Source organism: Dama dama, chromosome 14 (genome assembly GCF_033118175.1).
Source record: "Dama dama isolate Ldn47 chromosome 14, ASM3311817v1, whole genome shotgun sequence".
NCBI lineage: Eukaryota > Metazoa > Chordata > Mammalia > Artiodactyla > Cervidae > Dama > Dama dama.
The window spans coordinates 38,493,714-38,515,618 of record NC_083694.1 but is presented as its reverse complement, the minus strand read 5'-3'; the positions used below and the strand labels follow the sequence as shown (position 1 = coordinate 38,515,618).

At 44.5% G+C, this 21,905-nt stretch overlaps 1 protein-coding gene across 6 annotated transcripts in view; it reads left to right on the top strand.

The window, feature by feature from the left end:
• The window catches only part of VPS13D (vacuolar protein sorting 13 homolog D), a 265,619-nt gene that overhangs the window by 186,658 nt on the left and 57,056 nt on the right, over nt 1–21,905 (top strand). For all 6 annotated transcript variants that reach the window (XR_009695793.1, XM_061160354.1, XM_061160355.1 and 3 more), the window contains one exon: nt 21,654–21,786. Coding sequence is in view for 5 of the 6 variants with exons in the window: in XM_061160354.1 (XP_061016337.1) it covers nt 21,654–21,786 (133 nt within the window). In the remaining variant the exon portion in view is untranslated. The remainder of the gene's footprint in view (nt 1–21,653; nt 21,787–21,905) is intronic.

The following is a 21,905-nucleotide window of genomic DNA, read 5'->3' as shown; positions in this document are numbered from 1 at the left end:
AAAACTTTGGTAGACACATAGTCTTTGGTTAATGCCAAAATTAACTTTGTTGGTTAAAATGAATTTTTTAAAGTTTCCCATATGTTTATCTGCATGTTAATAATTATGATTGTTGTCATTGGGTTTCCTCTAAAGTTGTATGTAAGTTAAGAGAAAAAATAAAAGAAAAAAGGAGGACCCTCCAGTACTGGGTCTTAACCTCGGGAAGGCCACCTGTCAAGCCCGTGGGTGAGCCCTACAGACGCCTGGTTCCCTGGCCACTGACCATCAGGCCCAGAAGAACTTGATGTCAGGACACTCTAATTTGAACTTGTGCCTCTTCTGAATCCTCCTCCAGAAAGGCTCTAACCGTGCAGCCTCTGGCTACTGTAGGTGCAGTGGCTTGCATTCTGGCCCCTGTGGGTGACCAAGTTTGCCTGGTAGCCCCCCCGGCCCTCTCCTGTGCGTCTGAGTCCGGTGCGGGCCAGAGGACAGGCTGGCCTGGTGCAGGCTGGCCCCATCCTCTCTAGAATAGGCACCTGGAACCTTCGCTTTGTGCTTTTTTACTTTAATCTGGGACACTTTAACAAGACAACCGACCAAATGGTGCCTGAGTTCTGACCCCTTGCCCGGGCTGGATGAAACCACTCTCTTTCTGTCTCCAGATGTTCACTCAGGTCCAAGCCCTCAGTCACACAGTGCAGCCCCTCCACTTGCCCATTGGAGCCGGAGCGAGATCGCAAAGAGTTAACACTTGTGCTTTTTCGGAAAGTTATCTGTGAAGAGTATTAGTTGTTTAATAAAGCGTGCCTGCCCTCCGGATGAACCCGCCAGTGACTCTGCAGCTGGGGTCATTCCAAGTTCACGCGGTGGACTTTTGACTGCCTTCTGTGTCTGTGAAAACAGTCGGCAGCTCCTGCGGGGATCATTCATTCAGGCCTGTAACACAAAACTATTGCCAATGGGCACCTGCTGGGGCGGCTTCCCAGGAGGCCTGGGAGGGAAGATACCAGACTCTTCAGGCTTCTGCGGAGATAAGAGCTGTGGGGGCTCCCAGGGAGCCTGCTAATCGGGCTGTGCTCAGACCCCACTGTCCGGCCCGCGGGCTGGTGTCAGGATGTATTAGGGAGCCCTGGTCCGATAGGATGTGAGCTAATTAAAGGCCTTCTACAAAGAGGAGGGGAGAGGGAGAGTGTGTGAAGAGGAGGAGGAGGAAAGGAGGAGACTTGGAGCACATTCCCCAGATTTCTAGCACATTCTTTATTCCCTTCTTTTGTCCCTCAGAACAGAAGAAAACAAAACTGGAGAGTCTGGACATTTGGTTACTTCTAATCTTAAATCATCATTCATTCTGCCTGATCCTGTTTTGGTTTTAGTTGTTGTTTCTATGGAATGACATGTGCCATCAAAGATATTTTGCCACATTTTCCCTGGAGACATTCTGCCCTTGAAATATTCTAGGTGGCTGGCTTGAATTTTGCCCCTTGCCCTGAATTGCTTCCTCTGGGCAGTAACTACCTATTGTGACGTGTCCTAGGTTTTTTCCACTTTTACTTGGAAAATCCACTTGCCAGCTGTAGGGGGTACTGTTGGGAGAGCTATATAAATTAATACACAGTGAGCGCTCTGACTGAATTTTAGGTGGTGAGATGGTGGTGACGTGGTGTCATGGTTTGCATTGTCAGAGCACACATCATCTCAGAAAGTACTAGCATAATTGTCAATAATTATGTATTAGAGTCATATTATGTATAGACTCAATTATGTATTAGAGTACATAATTATCTAGTTATAATTATGTACTAGCATAATAATTCATTTTATACTCACTTGCCTCAGGAAGAAAGATCACCTCAAAATGTTTGATTTACTTGCACTTTTATTTATTTAGCCTATATATCCCTCCTTCCTCCAGCAAATAGTAAACCTAACTATCTAATTTTATTCAAGTATGGTTGATTTACAGTTTGTGTTAGTTTTAGTTTCAGGTATACAACAAGGTGATTCAGTTACATATATTCTTTTCCATTATTAACTAACTTATTTATCCACTGGAGGGTACCTTCAAGTCTGTGTTATTTTCTTTAATGGGCTTGGTAATGATACATTTCTTGAAAGCACTTTTATTCACACACAAACCCAAGCCTTTATTCTGTCACTTCTGATACATTTCTCATAAGCTTGACTGTGTGCAAAGAAACATTTAGATTAAGTTTGTACTACATGGTAACAATCCGAGGAAATTCCAATCAAATGCCAGCAACCTGTTTCCTTCATTCTGTGCCGTTGGCGTATCTGCTTTGTCTGTGTTCCGCTGGCGTATCTGGCTTTGTCTCTGTTCCGATAAGCAGTAACCACAATGTTAATTTTGTATTTCCTTGCCTTTTGTCTCATGTAATCTATTCTCAAAGCTGACCAGGGGCTTGTTCACTGTAATGTGATTAGTGAAATAGTTAGTGGGATAATGAGCTTGATTGTGTGGAATATGTTAGTGTTTTATGTATAAGTGCTTTTTTGTTTAAATGATGAATAGCTTTATTTAAACGATAGTACTTACCGTCATCATCTGCAAACTTAAAATTGTGTAGTCGCTAAATCGTGTCCAACTCTTTTTGCGACCCCATGGACTGTAGCCCACCAGGCTCCTCTGTCCATGGGATTTCCCAGGCAAGAATACTGGAGTGGGTTGCCATTTCCTTCTCCAGGGGATTTGCCCAACCCAGGGATGGAACCCATGTCTCCTGCATTGGCAGGCGCATTCTTTACCACTGAGCCACCAGGGAAGCCCTTTAGAAGTGCTACTAGCTCATATTAACTGACTGCTTCATTGAGTACCAGGTACTGTTGTAAGTGTTCACACGAATGGACTTGTTTAATCCTTACAATGACCCTGTGAAATGCTGGTCCCCATTGAAACAAGAGGACACTGAGGCTCAGAGAAATTAAGTAACTCGCCCAAGGCTATGCAGAGAGCTGGGCTGGGACCCAGGTTCTCTGACTCAGAGCCTACACTCCTGGCCCTGCCCAATCCAAAAGTCACACCTGTCTGGTGGACTTCATTCACAGACACGTCTGCAGTGTCAGATCTGTAGGAATTAACCATGTAAGGCTGCATTCTCAAGGAGGTGCCGAGAACCTGAGTCACCACTTAAAGTCCTTCCCTGTAGTACCCTCTGTCATACGATTAGTTCTTTGGTAGGTGCTACACCATCCAAGCCAAAGTGTGTGACTGAGAACGAGGAAATGCTCTAACCCTGTCCAGGATACTTAGTGAAGGCATTTCAACTTCAGTCTAGCTCCACACCCAGAGCTGACTAAATACAGACTTTCGTGCAAAAAGCATAACTTCCTATTAACGAATCTGTCTACTTATTGTGTCTACACAATAAGTTCACAATGTCTTTGAACAGCTTAAAAACACAAGGCAGTGTGTGAGGCACAGAGGAAACAAACAGGAATTAAACAAACATGTCCCCCCTGCCCCACCACCACCCTGGGTCACAGTCCAGCACAGGAGACTGGAGGAGGAATTGTGTGCCTGCAAGCATTCAGGTGCCAGGACAGAAGTCTGGGCGGGGTTGGTGGGGCACCAACAGGGCAGGGAAGCCTGGCTGCACTGAATCTTGAAGTCAAGGAGATGTGGAGAGGAGGCAGCAGGCACAGGAGAACATGGGGGGCAGCCCAGGCAGGAGGGACCGGGGAACACCGAGCAGCTGCACCAGTCCCAGGGCGGCGGGCGCCTGGGACCCGAGAGTGTGCGCTTTGTCAGCCTTTATTCCAGGAAGGCTGCCCTGCCATTTTACTTATTCTGTCTTCCTCTCCTCTTGCCGATTATAGATGAATTTCAAGGGGAAGAGACCTAACTGAATTTTTCACTGTTTAAGCCTAGAAGTGTTGTCATGATATGACTGTAATTTGCATACACAAAACATTAGCTATTAAGTTTTTGCAAGTATTTTTATATGTGTGAGTAGAATCTTTACGCCTTTGGCAGAGGGGGCAAGAACAAAATCAACAGTCCTCATCCTTTCCAGAAAAAAAGAAACAAAAAATGTTACTTGTTTCTTATATAATTGAGCTAAAACCAAATCATGGCCCATTCACAGCAGGTAGACTAAAATCCAGCCAAAGCTGTTCTTTCTGGCCTGACTCTGTCATGGATGGCCTCTGGCATTTCTGGTTACCCTAATATCTCCATCTAGATGTAGCAGAAAATCAGCCTCCCCAAAGCCCAAACAACTCAGGGTCCTTGTTAAAGGAAAAGGAGGCATTTAGACCTCACTTAAAACAACTGGGCTAGAAAGGCAGGGAGGTAGTGGGCTCGTTTTTAAACTGCGTTTTGGGAAATTAACTTCTCTGACCCCATTTGATCAGTCCATTAAACTGCTTCACCATTTTTTTTTTTTTTTTTTGAAAAAGCTAAACAGGCATGACCTTAATTTGTGAGTCAAGAGCACATTTTACACAGGAATGTGTACCCTCAGCCTTCCGCTGCCTCCATCCGCTCCGGTCACTAGGCCTCGCTCTGAAAATCCCTCCTCTTCTGTTTCCACTCAGGGCAAATGACAGTGTCCACATTTTGACTTGGAATGTTTTGGTTTTCATGTAGAATTCAAAGGGGACATTTATCTTGAGGTAGAAATGGCTACTGTTTCTACCCCAGTGTTCAGACTAAGGCTGATGCGTGCGTGCGTCCGTGTGCACTCACTTGTGTCCGACTCTTTGTGACCCATGGACTGTAGCCTGCCAGACTTCTTTGTCTATGGGATTCTCTGGGCTAGAACAGAGGAGTGGGTTGCCATTTCCTTCTCCAGGGGATCTTCCTGACTGGGGATTGAACCCAAGTCTCCTGCATCTCCTGCATTGGCAGGTGGGTTCTTTACCAGCTGAACCACTGGCTGATAGGTCTCCCTGTGACTTCTTGGAACTCTGGGCCTCAGTGTTTTCCCTGCTGCTGCAGAATTGTGGTACCAGTGGCATCTGCCAGGTTCTCGGGGTGGGAGACAGATTGGGTCTTTGACTCTTGAGGTTGAACTCAGGTTAAGCTGCCTGGCAAAAATGATCAAGGAAAAATTCCTTGAGTAAACCTGATAAAACGTCCATCAGGAATGGACCCTCCTGTCTTTTCTGGTTCACCCTGGTGCCTGTTCCGTGGTGGTTTTACCACCCTCATCACTCAGCTTGAGCATTTGTGAGTTGCCACTTGTACCTTTGGACTGGGTGGACTGCATCACTTTCCACCGAGTTGCAGAAATTTACACATTACAGAATGCTGCTGCTTGTTATTCTTTTCCATGAAATCTTTCTGTTTAGTGGGGAGCCTTGCTGCTGCATCCAGCACGCACTGACCACGTGAGAGTCGACGTCCTACCCCCTGCTCTCTGACGGATGGATGATTAGAGCATGAGACACATTCCATCTTTTGATGGAAGTTAACCGGTCAGCCCTGAAGATTCATTGGAAGGACTGATGCCGAAGCTCCAATACTTTGGCCACCTGATGCCAGACTCATTGGAAAAGACCCGGAGGCTGGGAAAGGTTGAAGGCAAAAGGACAAGGGTGGCAGAGGATGAAGTGGTTAGATATCATCACTGCCTCAATGGGCATGAGTTTGAGCAAATTCTGGGAGATAGTGAAGGACAGGAAGCCTGTCATGCTGCAGTCCATGGGGTTGCCAAGAGTCGGACACAACTTAGTGACTGAGCAACAACAATTGGGGTGTTAGCACTGTGGAGCCAACTGCTGAGTATATTCTCATTTGGCTCTTCTCTCTACAAATATTTCCTAGCTTTCATATGGCCTACTAACCCTATCTTGGGTGCCTGGGCTCTGAACCAGCACCGAAAGTTTTAAATGTAAAGAGCTAATATTTGGTCATTTTGCGTGAGCCCAGCGCAGTGCTCGGTGCTTCATGGCGTTTTAACCTTTCTTCTCCATCCTCGTCTCCTTCAGTGGCTCACGTACCTTGGGGTCATCCTTGACTCAGCACAGCCTATCAGCTACACTGCCTGGGACCCTTCCCCTTCTGCCTGCTGCTTCCCTGCTGTTGACCTCAGCACACAGCCCTGCCCCATCTATTGTGGTGGCTGCTGCATCCTCCCTTCCTTCCGCCTTCTCACCACGGCTCCCAGGACTTCAGTACAGTGGACGGAACACAGATTGGGTTCTTCCTCCACTCAGCCCCTCCAGTGGCTTCCCATTTCACTCTGCAGAGAAGATGAAAGCCTGTGCCATGATTTATAAGGGACACGTGGTTGGCCTCCCCTGTACTATTCTAACCTCACGTTTCACCCGCTCATCACTTCCCACCCCACTCGACTGCATCGTGCTGACCTGCCTGCTATTGCTCAGCTGTCCCCCAAAACTCCTGCCTCAAAGTCTCTGCACCAGCAGTTCTCAGCCTGGAATGTTCTGTAACCCCGTGGTCTTGACCTACGTTTTCTTTATCCAAATGCCACTTTGTCAGTGAGGCTCTTCCTGGCGCCCCTTCTCCATCTAAAATTGCATCCCCCTCTATCAACACCTCTTGTCCTCCCTCCCTGCTTAATTTTCCACTTGATTAGTGCTTTCATTTTGTATAGTTATATTGTTTATTGTCTATGCAACTAGATTATAAATCCCAAGAGGGCCACAAATTTTGTCTGTTTTCTTCACTGCCACATCCCCAACCCTTAGAATAGCGCCTGGCATGTAGTTGATGCAAAGTAAGTTTTTTGTAGATAAGAGGGAAGAAGTGAAAGGAGGAAGTAAACAGAGGGATCCTAGAAGTTAGATGTTATCTCATCTTACAGATAGGGCACTGAGAAGCCAATAAATGAAGCCAAAATTGACCCAGATGTGTGACTCTAGAACGTTTCTGGTTCCCTTTACATGTCTCAGCCTCTGTAACTGTTGTAAACGTAGACTCTGTGGATTGCTTGCACAGGTACAGCAATATGAACATGTTAAAGTGCCTTAAAGAAAATGGTTGGCCAGGATCCCCTAGTCTTATTAAACCCTGGCATTCAATATAGAGAACAGATAAAAACTTACCAGCAAAGTTTGAAACCAGGTGCCCCTCAACATAAGAAAAGTGATTAGCATGTAGAGCTAAAGAGATGAAAAAGAACACATTTTTGAAAACAGACTTTCAAGTCAAATCAATAAGCAGTCTTTCTGGTCATTTATTCCCAGAGCTCCTGTGGGTTCATTCCGGGTTCACTAAGGAAGCAGCACTTGTCTGTTCCCGAGTTGCTCTGTGGTGTGTGCATCCTTGCCCAGTGCCTGGCCCTGTCCTGCACCCTGGGGACACAGGTGGACCAGACGTTCATGGGATTGAATGTGCCTTCAGCAAACATCTCTCCCCTTTGAGTTTAAAGGGCTCCTTTTAGTGAATTCCTCGATTAGTTTTTTTCTTTTAAAGGAACAGTCTCCCAATTTTATTTTCTCATCTTGTTCCATGAACTTCAGGTGTTCATCTTAAGTCCACTTGGAGCTCTTCTTTTGCTAACACAGGAAGTTGAGGCACTTATCTGAAGATTAAGAAACATCCAAGGCAATGAAGCCCTGTTTTCCTGTCTTTCTGACCCTTTGGTAGACTTAACAGCAGTCCTTAAGGGTTAGGGTTAGAGATTCAAGATTCTCTAAGAGCCCCCCTTCTTGTCCATCAGCAAGGCCACAGGCACCCTCTGAAAAAAGATGGTAGGGGTTCCATCCATCTCAGGGAGTTGTTTCTGTCTTGTTTCCCACCTGTGCCTTGGACTCCAGACAGTGTTTCTTTTCTTCCTTAGATGATGCCTCGTGGCTTTTACACCTGCAGTCCAGGAACACGCCTGGGCTCCCACTTACCTGGGAGAAACACTGAGAAGACTCAGTAACTGTGACTAGACATGCTCCCTTGTTTCCAGTTACGCCCAGACTTACGGGTGTTGAGGGGCGCCATTATGTGTTTTGATCCCTGTTTGGTGTTATTTTCTGTAGATACATGCCTTTACAACCTTCATTTAATAGAGAAAGAGGCAGTAACTCCGTATCTTTAAGAGATATGGCCACAAGGGGAAGAAAATGGGTGAATAATAACTTGAAGGGAAAGCTAAAGGAAGGCATTTGTAAGATGGAGTAGATGCAATTGTATTTGTCATTCTGAGAAGAGGCCAGAAAAGACTGAAGATACGAAAGAGAATTGGCTGAGCAATATCCAGGACAGGGTCTTATAGAAGCACAGAGGGAGAGTCTAGATTTAGGAAATAGTCAGCCCACTTACTCAATTTAAGTTTAAGGTGGCAGGATGGTGGGGGCAGGGGGAGGAAGAGACTTTTTTTTCTGTCTTAGTGAAGTAGAACATTTCTGTGAAGTGGGACTGGGGTGAGGCCTAATGAGTTGAAAAGGAACAGAAAGCATGTCTTTATTTTGCTCCAGCAGTGTTCCAGGGCACTGTCTGAGTGGTATGACACAAAGATGACCAAACTTTCTTGGCTCCCTGTCTTTGGAGCATCACTCCAAGCCTTTCAGCATTGATGCTGCAGCCCGTGTAGCCTTGTGAGAAAAACAGATAGAGCATGTTTACATGACAGTCGGATACTCATAAAACAAAGCTACAAAGGAGTACGGGAGTGGTAACCCTGCAGGTTTGTATGCAAGGAGAGGCCACACAAAGGCATCCATGGCGGCCAACCTGGAGTTGAAAACTCACAGTCTTGGAGCCATTCCTGCAGAGCAGGGGAACGATTAGAGAAGTAACTGATGGGGGTATGTCCCCATGGTTAACTTTCTGCCACCTTCCCACTAGATATTTCCATGTTGGGTAACAGAGGCCTTGCTTCCTATATCCAAACCAATGCAATTCATTATTTTCTGCTCAAGTGAATAGCAGCTACTTGCAACACATTATTGATTATTGAGGAATTTATTGAAGTTTAAGACTTGGTTATCTTTTGAGTTTAATTTTAATTTCATAAGCAGTGTCCTTAAACATTTTAAGAGTCAGGTCTCTAAACCAGCACCCTCTGACTGAAATATGTGAGCCGCACTTGTAATTAACCTGTTCTAGTAGTCACATTAAAAAAGTAAAAGAAACAGATGAAGCTCTTTTTAATATTTTTACTCAGCCCATTATATCCAAAATATTATCATTTCAATTTGTAATATGCTTAGTTGTTCAGTCATGTTCTACTGTTCGCAACCCCATGGACTGTAGCCCACCAGGCTCCTCTGTCTGTGGGGTTTTCCAGGCAAGAATACTGGAGCGGCTTGCCACTTCCTCCTCCAGGGGATCTTTATTTCACCTATCTCTTTGGAAGATATTTCACTGAACTTAGGATTCAGGATTGGCAAGTTTCTTTCAGCCTCTGAATAGTATTGCATGATGCGCCATCCTTTCTGCTGAAACAGCTGCCAGTATCACTGCTGCTCTTGTGAAGGTGAGATGTCTTTTATCCGGTGACTTTTTGTCTTTAGTTTTTAATGGTGATGTGCCTAGATATGGTTTTCCTGCCTGGGATTTGTAGAACAGATTGAACTTGTAGAGATTTTGGGAAGTTCTCGCATCACTTCAGGTAGCGCTTCTGGTCCTTTGTCACTCTGTCCTTCTGTGACTTCAGGTAAATGGAAGCTGGACTTTTAAAACCATGTCCCACGTGCGTCTTGTGCTCCCGTTTCTCTTCATGCTTTGATCTGGCTATTTTCTGCTGACTTATTTTCTAGCTCACTAATCTCTTCTGGTGCTCTGTCTACTCTCCTGGCTTCATTCATCTATTAACACCTTAATTTGAGTTCTCTGGTAAAATTCTCCATCTTTCTATAAATTTTTTTGAAGATTACTATCATTCTATTTTAAACTTAAACTATTAAACTATTTTAAAGTTATTAGTGTGTCTAATAACACTAATACCCAGATTACTACTGAGTGATCTTGTCTGGGATTTTTTTCTTAGTTTTCAGTCATTTTGTTTGACTTCCGTATCTGGTAATTTTTATTGAATGCTGGGCGTCGTGTCAGAAAAGTTTTAGAGGCTCTGTCTGATGTTATTTTTCTCCAAAGAGGGTTTATATTTCGTCTTCCTTCTACTTTCAAGTGCCCAGTGCTTTGATTTTCCCGCTTACGTACTTCCCTGCGGAACTTATGTTCTGAGCTTTTCATTTGCAGTGAGGGGTATATAACAGCAAGAATTTTCCAGTGAGACTTATATTTCGGCACAGATCAGAGCCTGATGCCCCAGAGTAGAAGCGTGGGGGAGGATGGACAGTGGAAGGGAATGTGTGTGCGGGGTTAGAGGCCCTATCAGCCGTAACTCCTGAAATGATAACAGAGACCCTTAAGGAAGCTTAGTCCTCAAGAGTAAGTTCTGTTTAGGCAAGAAAATGGGTGAAACTTCCTTTACAAACAAGGGTTAATTAGCTTTCTTCTATGTTGAAAGTACAGTGATCCAGAGCCTCTATTTTTCTATCTTTCTCATAATTGAAGGTTTTCTTTTAAAAGCAACACAAGGCATCAGAGTAGGCCCATTAAGTCACCTTTGAAAGGGCAGCTTTCGGGTTAAGTGGATTGTGTTTTCTTCCTCATTCCAGGACTTGTTTTTTAAACCTGAAATCTGTTAACCTGGGAATGCCTCATTCAGCGGGCTTTAAAAACACCAGATCTGCAGGAAGTAGATGGGTGTGAATGCCAAGTCATCTTTTGTGTGTGGGGTTGAAGGATAGTAAAGTTAGGAATACCTCCTAAAAGGATTCCTAAAAGGAATCCAAGGGACATCCCAGGCAAATACCAGAGGTTTCTGAGGAACCAGACTGCAGTTTTTTAATTTTAGTCCTTCTGAAGGGTGGGAATCTTTGCTTCTTTTGTAAAAAGAACCTTATTGTGGACCTTCATTTGAGTCTGGGATCATGCCAGGTCTCGGGAGAAGTGAGCTAGGACTTAAGTACCTTGGAGCTGAGCTGCTTCCATCCACCTCCCCCCCTCCCCAGAGGCTCACTCCCCATGTTCTCCTAGATGCTGACGCCTGGCTCTTCATCCATGGTCTTCTCTTGCATCCATCACACTTGCGGTTGAATGACCTCCCTGTCAAGTGAAGAGTCAGCCTGTGTATCTCTGGCTCCATCCCCCCACCACCCCCATACAGTGTAGTTAATTGGAAGAATAAGTACCTTGGTGTCCACTGTGAATGCTGGGTTAGGTCAGGGATCATGGGCCTGGAGAGGAGCCAACCAAAGATGGAGAGGCATGAAGCCCGAGCTGGATGGACCCTTCTTACCCTAGAGCATGGCTGGGCTTCTCTGCTTCTCTCCACATGGCCCCCTTTGCCTTTGCCCCCCCATCATCCACCTCCACGTGTCAGTTACTGATAAACAAAACAGTCCTTGCCTGAGCGATAACCTCTCTGCAGTTAGATCTGCTTGACCAGACCAGCTCTGACAGAGCAAATCTCTTAGCTTTAGCACTCCACCTTCAGTACATCCTTCTATGAGCAGATGGGTGGGAGAGCAGGTCTCTCCAGAAGTCAAGAACTCTTGCGTCAGTGGTCCCAGTCCCCATCCCAGCTTGGCTTCTGTCTTTCCTCAAAGCTATAAATGGTGCATAGGCAGTGTGACCTTGGTGTAATGTAATCCACATAGTGGACATCCACTGAACCTCCTCTTTATTTGGGGCTTGTTTCAGATGTCTGAGTGAGAGCTTTGGGGCAATGAGGGGCTGGGCAAAGTGTGGGTGATGGAAAAAGATGGGGTATGAGAGTTGGGGTTTTATCACGAAAGGGGAGTGGACCCTGACCCTCTTGCACATCCATCGATTTCCGTGTCATTTTTGGGAAACTTTTACACTTCCTTCCTTTGTCACCCGCACTGCTTGGAAAAGAAAAGATACCTATCTGGTATGTATAAGATTTTCCCTAGTGTTCAGGGAGAAATTTCCCATGGAGACAATAACAGAACTCAGAGTTGGGTTTTCCCCATAGATCATCAAGTTTCAAATATATGTGGATACCGAGCGGCTTCTCAGGCTATTGTTGGAGGTGATCATGGTCTTTCCATTTTCTTTCTTTTTTTACTTCCAGTTTTATTGAGATATAATTGACATGCAGCACTATGTAAGTTTAAGGTATACAACATAATGATTTGACTTAAATATTATATACATCATGAAATGATTACCAGGTAAATTTAGTGCACATCTGTTAGCTCGTATAGATACAAAATAAAAGAAAGAAAAAATATTTTTTCCTTTTGATGAAAACTCTTGAGATTTACTGTCTCAGCAACTTTCATATTTCTTGACTGCAGTCACTGCCTGCAATGATTTTGGAGCCCAAGAAGAGAAAATCCGTCACTGCTTCCACTTTTTCCCTTCTATTTGCCATGAAGGGATGAGACCAGATGCCACGATCATATTTTTTTGAATGTTGAGTTTTAAGCTAAACTTTTCATTGTGCTCTTTCACCCTCATCAAGAGGCTCTTTAGTTCCTCTTCACTTTCTGCCATTAGAGTGGTGTTATCTGCATATCTGAGGTTGTTGATATTCCTCCCAGCAGTCTTGATTCCAGCCTGTGACTTATCCAGCCTGGCATTTCACATGATGTACTCTGCATATAAGTTAGATAAAAATATACAGGCTTGTTTTACTCTTTTCCCAATTTTGAACCAGTCAGATGTCTAGTATTCCCATCTCTTTTAAGAGTTTTCTACAGTTTGTTGTGTTCCATGCAAAGGCTTTCATGTTAGTCAGTGAAGCAGAAGTAGATGTTTTTCTAGAATTCTCTTGCTTTCTCTATGATCCAACGAATGTTAGCAATTTGATCTCTGGTTCATATATATATCCTCCAACAAATATTGGCAGTTTGATCTCTGTTTCATATGTATATCCTCCAGCAGTATTAAATATATTAATTGTGTTGTACATTACATCTCTTTTACTTATGTATCTTATAATTGAAACTTTGTACTTTTAACCACCTTTGTCCAGTTCCTTCTCTCCCTCCCCTCTGCTTCTGGTAACACACATCTAATCTCTTTTCCCATAAATTTTCTTGTTTTTTTTTGTTGTTGTTGAAGTATAATTGACTCACAGTTCCTGGTATACAACATAGGGACTTGATATTTCTGTATATTTCAAAATGATCACATTCAAGTCTAGTTATCATCTGTCACCATTCAAACATACTATATTATCACCAACTGTATCCCCCACGCTGTACATTTTATTCCTGTGACTCATTTATTTTGTAACTGGAAGCTTGTACCTTTGAATTGCCATATCCTATTTCACTCATTCCCCCATCCAGGGTCTTTCCAGCTTCCTCTGTACAACTGGATAATAATAGAGTCCACTTCATGGAGTTATTGTGAGGATTAAACCAATAAATGATTACATAGATGTCAAACCTTTAGAACAGTGTCTGATATGCAGTTAACATTGCTGGCCAGTGTTTACATTTCTAAAAGTTACACTATGCTCTTTAGCAGTTGGAAGCTGTCCTTTACCTATTCTGCTCATTCTCATTTAAAACTTCATTTATTTGAAGAAACCAGTTGGGGACTGATTTCTTTCTTTAAAAAAAAAAAATCTCAAGATGTTTCAAACCTTTGAAACACACCTGACTTTTTCATTGAGAAGCTCAGCTTTTACTGGTGTCTAGCACCTGGTATTGTCCTCAGTGATGTCACCCAACTCCTTTCTTCCCAAGCTTTTGGCTTTAAAGAGAATATTTCTATTCATTTGAAATACAAAGTACTTTATAAGAATGAAGTCCTTGTGACTGGGAATGAGATAAGCTCAAGCTTCTTTTCTATTGTGAAATGTTCTGTTTCTAACTTTGTGCATTTTGAGGTTTAAGTCTATTTATATTTGACTTCTTGATGCTTTCCATTGTTCAAAAACGGGTATAAGGTGACTTCTATATCACAGGATGAGACATGCAGGGTTCAGCTGGGGAGGAAGCGGGAGTGGAGCGTGTGTTAGAAGAAATAATTGAATTTGCTGTAATAATCCTTGCCATTTACACATTGCTTTGTGTTTCTTTTCTTCCCCCTATGTACTTTTAAAACTAAGGTATCTTTGGATTAACCCAGCAACCATGTAGGCTGTTTTATTGATGAAGACACTGGTCCGTAAAGAGAGTGTGTTTTGCTCACATTCACCCAACTGACACTAGTGACAGAGTTGGGATCATTGCTGCCCAAAACCTGTGTGCTTTCCTAATGTTGAAATAATTTATCTGCCAAGTCAGGTATTACGGCGTGCCCACCTTGGAGAGATTTTTTCCCCCTACGTCAGTCTCTCTCTTGGTTCAGTACTGAGGTGTGGGCCATTTATGCGGATTGAAAAACGTTGTCGGCATGGCAGATGGAGGCCTCATGGCCCATTCCAAGGCTCATTCCCCTTGACTAGCACTAACTGTAGGGAAACCCAGCCCTGGCTTCTCTCCATGTGTACTTCAAGTGGTTTTCAGTAGTAGACGAGCTGATGCCTGGCTCCTCAGCACAGTCCTCCAACCCCTTCTCGGAGGAAGCCTGTGACAAGGCCTGGCTGATGCAGGGCTAAAGCTGTGATGCCATCCCGCCCACAGCTGGGTTTACAGATTCATCCTGCCGACATGATTGATGTAGGAAAAACCAGGGAAAGTTGGACTTGACAGACATAATACTTGTCTGTTACTGAAAATCAGTTTTCCTGATGCTACCTGTGGTATTCTTATTTCTCTGCTTTAGCCTTGTAATAAACTCTCCTGATCCTTTTTAAAGAAAAGGCAAAATCCTATTATGTGAGAGTGCTCCAATCCACTCTGAGCTTCTAGATTAATCTGAAACAACCTCTGAGTTCACAACTGGGTCAGAGTTGCAGAAGAGCAGGGAAAGACTTGCCAGTTCAGCGGGCGTGTGTCTCAGGCTGGTTAAGAACCAGGACAGTCTTGAGGTCTGACTTTGTTGCTTATGTTTAGACCTTGTGTGCTGAGATAATTCTGGGTGGCTTTGGATAACTCTCTTTCTTAACTGAAAAGGAGTATCTGTTGCCTGATAAGTGTTTACCCGTGAAATAGCAACATGGTATCTGTCTTAGGGTAGGAGGGCTTTTAGATCTGCAGAGCTCCCGCCTGTCCCCCCACCCCCACCCCGCCCCCAAAACCCAAGGTCATTGGCTTAAGCATGTTAACTGGAGTAGAATGCCAGCCCCAACTTTAAAATGTCTTTCTTATTCAGGGTCTCTTATCTGGATTCTTTCCCTTCTCTTTTTGCCTTAAGGGCTATATAATCACAACCCAGTAGAACTGAAAGTAGACAAAGCTGCCGCACTTGTAGTAGATAGAGATCTGGGGTCCAGAAATACCTCTTTCTTGCCAAACCTCAGCTTCGTTGAATGCCAGTCCCCTGTCCCAGCCCATCCTCTCCACTATTTGGCCAAGTGAGGGCTGGCTCTTACCCTGTGTTAGTGACAGACACCCACTGCTTGTTGGATCACATTCTCCTTTACCTTTGCCCCATTCACAAGTCTCACAAAAGGGTTTTTCAGTGTCAAGGAAAAACTCACGCCAAGAGCCATTTTTAACTGTGGATATTTTAACAATATGAGTGAAGTATGTGAAGACCTTAGTTTTTTAGAATCTTACATGACCTGAGGGAGGTTTTCCTGCTAGTATTCTGGCAGAGTCAAAAATGACTCTGAAGTTTAAGCCTCCAGATCGCTTGTAAGAAACTTGTAAAAAGTGATGACCTCCTGTGTGCCAGACTCTGTGCCAAACACTTTGCATTATCTCCTTAACCCTTCAAAGTAGCCCTTTAGACTAGCTTTTTGCAGAACCAAGCTGAGGTTCCAGAAAGTCTTGTACCAACATGTATGTTTAGTAAGTGGCAGAGTAGGAATTTGACTTGTTTGCCCCTGCCTTGTGACCATGTCATGGCAGCCTTCCTCCATGATATACTGGCATGATATACTGGGCTCTAGATTTCCATGTTCCAGCCTAACTTGTAGCAGGCGATGCTGATCAGAGTTGGAGCTGTGATGGTGGCTGAGACCTGTGGCTGTACAACCTGATGCTAAAAGAAGGCCAAACCCTCACTCAGACACAGACTCTTGCCACTTCTCTCCCCTTTCCTATTATACGTGGTCGCATTGGCCCTGGTGACAAGAAAGATGCTGTTACCAGCAATTACTCAGTGGAGCAAGGATACTGAAGAGGAAATTTCCATTAAGTAAATAACTGTGAAAGGAAAAGCCCAGAGCAGGGGGAGAAATTCAAGCCCTGGCTCCTGTTACACGGGCCAAATATCCTTGGTATCCCCTGCTTGCTGAGCCTCCTGAAAGGGACAGGAACGCTGATAGGACGAAACGGAGGGACACAGTGTGAATTTGTTCTCTTGCATCATTCCAGCATCTACTTGAATTTCAGTTTTATAAAATCAATTGTTCTGAGCCCGGCCCAAAACCAGGCCAATTTGTAGTGGCTCCATTGCTGGAGACAGTGGGGTTATTTTTGGAAGGTGGGATATTGACATGCAGTGAGTGTGTGTCAGCTACTCTATAGAACTGGCATCTTGAAGTGCTTCTGAGATTTTTACTTGCCCTGGTGAAAATATGGCTTTGTAGAAATTAGTGATTTGGGGCTGTGGTCAGAATTCACAGGTGTGGCTTGTGCTGGAGCGTCCTTCAGTGAAAGATGGGAGGAATCACTGTTGTCTTCGCAAGGGTCATTGGAGCTTTTCTCAAGGACATCCTATTCATTCGGAATCTTTCATTTTAGCTAGGACAGTATCCTGGTAGCTCAATTGGTAAAGAATCCACCTGCAACATGGGAGACCTGGGTTCAATCCCTGGGTTGGGAAGATCCCCTGGAGGAGGGTATGGCAACCCACTCGAGTATTCTTGCCTGGAGAATCCCAATGGACAGAGGAGCCTGGCAAGACTACAGTCCATGGGGTCACAAAGAGTCAGTTATGGCTGAACGACTAAGCACAGCACAGAAGAGCAACAGGACAGTACTCGCTTGCAGCCTTAAGTTTTTTTTGTGGACTTGAAATGGCTACCAAATGAGCTATATTGGCCTAATGTTGTTTAGTCACTAAGTCTTATCTGACTCCTTTGCCACCCCATGGACTGTAGCCTTCCAGGCTCCTCTGTCCATGAGATTTTTTTAAGCTGGAAAGAATACTGGAGTGGTTACCATTTCCTCCTCCAGGGGATCTTCCCAACCTAGGGATTTGAACCCACTTCTCCTGCATTGTAGGCAGACTCTTTACCTCTGAGTCCTTGCAAATGTCCCTTCTGGTGTTGAGGTGTAGTTTATACTGAGTGGAGTTAAAGTGCTTGCACAGTCTTCATTTAACCCTTACGACAGCCGTTTAGAATCTGATTATACCCATTTTGCATAGGAAGAAATTGAAGTTCAGATAACTCAGTACTGTTTTTTATTGAGTGTTCCATGTATTAGGCTCTGTGCTAAGTGCTTTACATGTTTTATCTAATCCTTATGGCATCCTCGTAGATGGCTGTTCTCATTCCCATTTGAAGATGAGGAGACAGAGAGGCTCACAGAGGTGAAGTTACTCATCCATGGTCTCGCAGCTATTAAATGTCATAGAATTCAAACTCAGGTGTGAATGTCCTGTCCTTATGCCATATACCTGCCTCCTTGGAGTTTTCCTTTGTCCGAGTATCTGCCACCAAGGCTTCATTTCCATTTGAAGCATCATCAATGAAAAAGTTTCAGTGTGAATTTGATTTTCAGTGCATCTGGCTTTTCTTTTTAAAATGTGGAGGCAGAGCTGGGGCGGGCAGTGAAGGATTTCTTACACCAGTCACTCCTGCGTTATGCTGTAGCTCTCATGGCCATCTCTGCGCTGTTTGGTCATTTTCAAAGTCAAGGACATGGGTGAAACAGTACTTCCCAGCCTCAGAAAAGACCAGTTCCAGAGGGCACCCATAAAGAGTACTTACTGAAATTACCTCCCTCTCCAGCCCATGTGTCCTCACCCTGTCTTTTAGGGAGAAATGAGATATAGGGTGTGATTTACTTCCCCACCGAGGTGGGGAATGAGAGATGGAATTAAGGGTGACTCAGTGCTCCCACAGTGGGAGAAGGCCACAAGCTTTGTGGTACCGTGGATTCTACTCTCAGAAGACCAGTGGACTGGCCCAAAGCCCAGCCTTTGACCCTTCATCTGGGTGACTTCAGTTTAGTTCCTGTAAATGTTTCTCCCTGCAAAATCTTATTAACCTCTCATCAGTATGGGTTTGGTCGAATCATAGATTCCTACAATGGCACAAGTTTTCTGAGTTCTCAACGTCATATTTCTAGGGGTGAAGACTTTTGTAGTTGTTTCCTGTTAATAAAATATCTTTGTATCCTTTCCGTCCATTCACAAGTGACAAAGGACAAACCCAGCTGGCCTGCACAGTGATTTTTTAACAGAGAGATGGACATTCAGATGGAAGCCCTGGAGTGTGCAGAGTGGGTATAGGCACCTTTCCATGGCAGTGGTAAGGCCCCTGAGAAGCACAGGGAAGAATCCAGCATTTAGAGGGAGGAGGGGATCTCTTAGGTCATCTTGTCCCACCCTCCTGGGGTCAACGTGGTGTTTCTGTACAGAGAACACCCCGGGCCAGTTGGTGCTGGGGTTGCCAAGGCTGCTGCAACAGAATCAATTGGCAGTTAAGCTTTGACATAGGCTCCCTCATAAACCTTGGCTATTATACTTGTTTTATTGGAGGATGGGGGACAGTTAAGGGAAAGGGGTTGGTATCAGGCCATTTGCCTAGATTATTACCGCACATTCTCTTAGGGGGGAAAGTATTATGAGGTTTTTAGCTTCTTAGTCAGTTGCCAGAAATATGTAGACAGGACCTTAACTTACTATCTCTTCCAGGAAGATCTTTCTTTTTAGGAAAGTCAGAGTTGAACCACTCTCTCCCCTCTTCTATGATATCAGGGAGAGTCATTTTTGTCCAGAACCTGAGTAAAGACCACTGGCAACCTCCATAATTCCAGAAGATAGCAAGAATGCTCTCCAAAACAGGGGTCACATTTCTCTCTCCTCTCTTGATTCCCAAGTGCATACAGTTTGTGTTCCAGGTTCTTGTTGCTGGCTGTATCACGTATGGAATTGTTTTCTTCCTAATCAGACTGGCTGGGCTCCCTGTGTTACAGAGCAACCTCTCACCAACTACTTTTGAGAGTAGGTCCAAGGCCGCTATTCGCTTGCCTCCTAACTTAGCAGGACCTAAATCTGTGCTGGGCCCAGAGTAAGTGCTTAATAAAGACATCCTAACTTGGATCGTAGATCACAGACTGTCAGAGCTGGAAAGGATTTTGGAAACCACCAAGTCCAACACTCTAATTTTATAGATGCTACCACTCCAGAAATTCACTTTGGAGGCTGGTGTTTATCTGCTGGGAAGAGAGTTTCAGTTTTTTCCTTTCAATGTTAAATTCTCATGCAAGTGACCATCATTCTAAATGTTTGAAAGGCTTTCTTTAGATAGTGTGGGATGTTCCTCCTTGGACTAGTAGCTGACTAATAATAACCTGATAACAGTAAGAGCGTTGACCAGATTCCATACCCTGAGCGACTGTCACTGATCCTGTCAGCCACAGGACAGCGTCAGGACTGTCTCCCTCCTACAGATACAGGGAGGGAGGCACAGCGGTCAGGCCCTTGGCTAAGGGTCACGAGACTAGAATCTGGTTTGGCCAGATCCCCGAGCTTATGGCCCACAGTGGTTCTAAGTGGGGTGGCTGGAGAAAATCCCCACTTTATATGAAATCCCACAGTGTCTCTGTCCTAAAGGAAAGTGTAAAATTACTTTTCAATAACTTCAGCTCTCTAATTAGACAGGGAGTGACAGGGAAGGTGAGGCAGAAATCAGTCATGACAGAGGTTGCCTCTCCAGAAAGGTCCATGAGCTCATAAAAGCTTTCAGTCAAGAGTGCAAGGAGTTCATCCATACCGTTTCTCCAGATTCCATACATGAACCTGTTTGCAGGGCATGAATGGAGACGTAGATGTAGAGAATGGACTTACGGACACAGTGCAGAAGGGAGAGAGTGGGACAAATGGAGAAAGTAGTATCAACATGTATGCACTGTCATGTGTAGTGGGTAGTTGGTGAGAGGTTGCTCTGTAACACGGGGAGCCCAGCCTGGTGCTCTCGTGATGACCTAGAGGGGTAGGACGCGGGGAGAGGAGGGAGGCTCACGAGGAAGGGGATATATGTATAATTATGGGTGATTTATGTTGTGGTACTGCAGAAACCAACACAACATTGTAAAAATTAAAAAACAAAAGAGTGCAAGGAGAAAGAGCAGTCAGATCTTGCTCCAGGAACCATTGCTTTACGTGGAATCACTGTTTCTTCCTCCGGTCTCTCTTCTGTGCCCAGAACTCACCTTCCCTCATTTCTCAGCGTCAGAAGCCTCAGGATTGATGGCTTCCAGGGCAGATCTGTGTGCCCCACCTCGTCAAACCAGAATGCAGTGGCCTTGTGGTGGCCAGGAGGCCAGTGTACTGGTTCCTCACGGCAGGTTGTTTGCCTTAAGCCTTTCCTCTGAGCTTTATATCTAAATAACATTCCTGTGAGTTTTCTAAAAGGTTAGTGCTGGGTCATTGGCACTTAAACCACTTGTTTTGGTAGATCCTTCCCGTGGAGCTTCATTATATATTTGATATCCTTCCTTTTTTATGCCTGAATGATGAGGATAAGTACCCTGTGGTTTATTAACTGTCACTTTAAACCTTTTCAGATTGTCTTGTGACAAAACAGAGTTTTATGTCCTTCTTATCCAGCTTTGATGGGTGAGACAGTTCTCTGGGTAAAGTATGCCAGGATAAATAAAATCTCACTCTGATTCACGGGGAAGGATTTTGCATTTGAAGTCGTGAGTTCAAGTCTGCCGCTTCGTAAGAAAGGCGATCTACTCTGTTCACCTTTCCCTAGACTTTGTTTTCCTCTTGACAGATGGGACTGGGCATTCAGTAACTGGAATAAGTGAAAGAAAAGGCGTTACTTTAGGGCAGCTAACCTCTGTTAAAATATGGATGTCAAATCCTCAGGCAACAATTTGCCACGCTTCTATTTTGAATCCCACTGATCCTTAGAGCAAACAGCCTCTGTCCTTATCAGTGTTGTTGACGTCGTTTAGTTGCCAAGTCATGTCCAACTCTTTTGTGACCCATGGAGTGTAGCCTGCCAGGCTCCTCTGTCCATGGAATTTCCCAGGCAAGAGTACTGGAGTGGGTTGCCATTTCTTTCTCCAGGGGATCTTCCCAACCCAGGGATCAAACCTGTCTCCTGCATTGCAATCAGATTCTTCACTACTGAGCCACCAGGGAAGCCATCCACACCATTATAGAATCCCAAAGTTCACCTCTCCTCCCCCAGGCCATTTTGTTACACCTTTAATTTTTCTGTAAGTTTGCAATAGGATTGTGAAAGGTAAATATGATTATGGATGTTTAGTAGTTGTTTAAAAACCTTGTACCCACCAGTGTAAATGTCCCACAATTCATTATATGTCCAATGCTTGAAAAATGTTCTTCTGGGACACACACTACATGTAATTCAGCAATTAATCTCTCTCTCTCTCTCTCATTCAGTATTTACTGAATCCCAGCTAGGAACAAGGGAAGGTATTTATTTAAAATAATTAAAAGAGTGGGGAAAAAAAGAGTGCTGAGACTTTAAAACTTGTTTCCTCCTGTTTTGTATTCATTCCAGTTCGCGGGGACTTTATCAGATGGCTTAGGGAAGACGATGGATAATCGGCACCAGTCGGAGCGGGAGTACATCAGATACCACGCGGCCACGAGTGGCGAGCACCTTGTGGCCGGCATCCACGGGCTGGCTCATGGTGAGTCATGTGATGTCAGGCTGCACGGGGGCTCTTCTGTCTCAGCTACCCGGAGGTGCCTCTTACTCACCCACCTGCAAGAGGAAATGATGGCTTGGTATTTGAGTGTGCCTGAATGC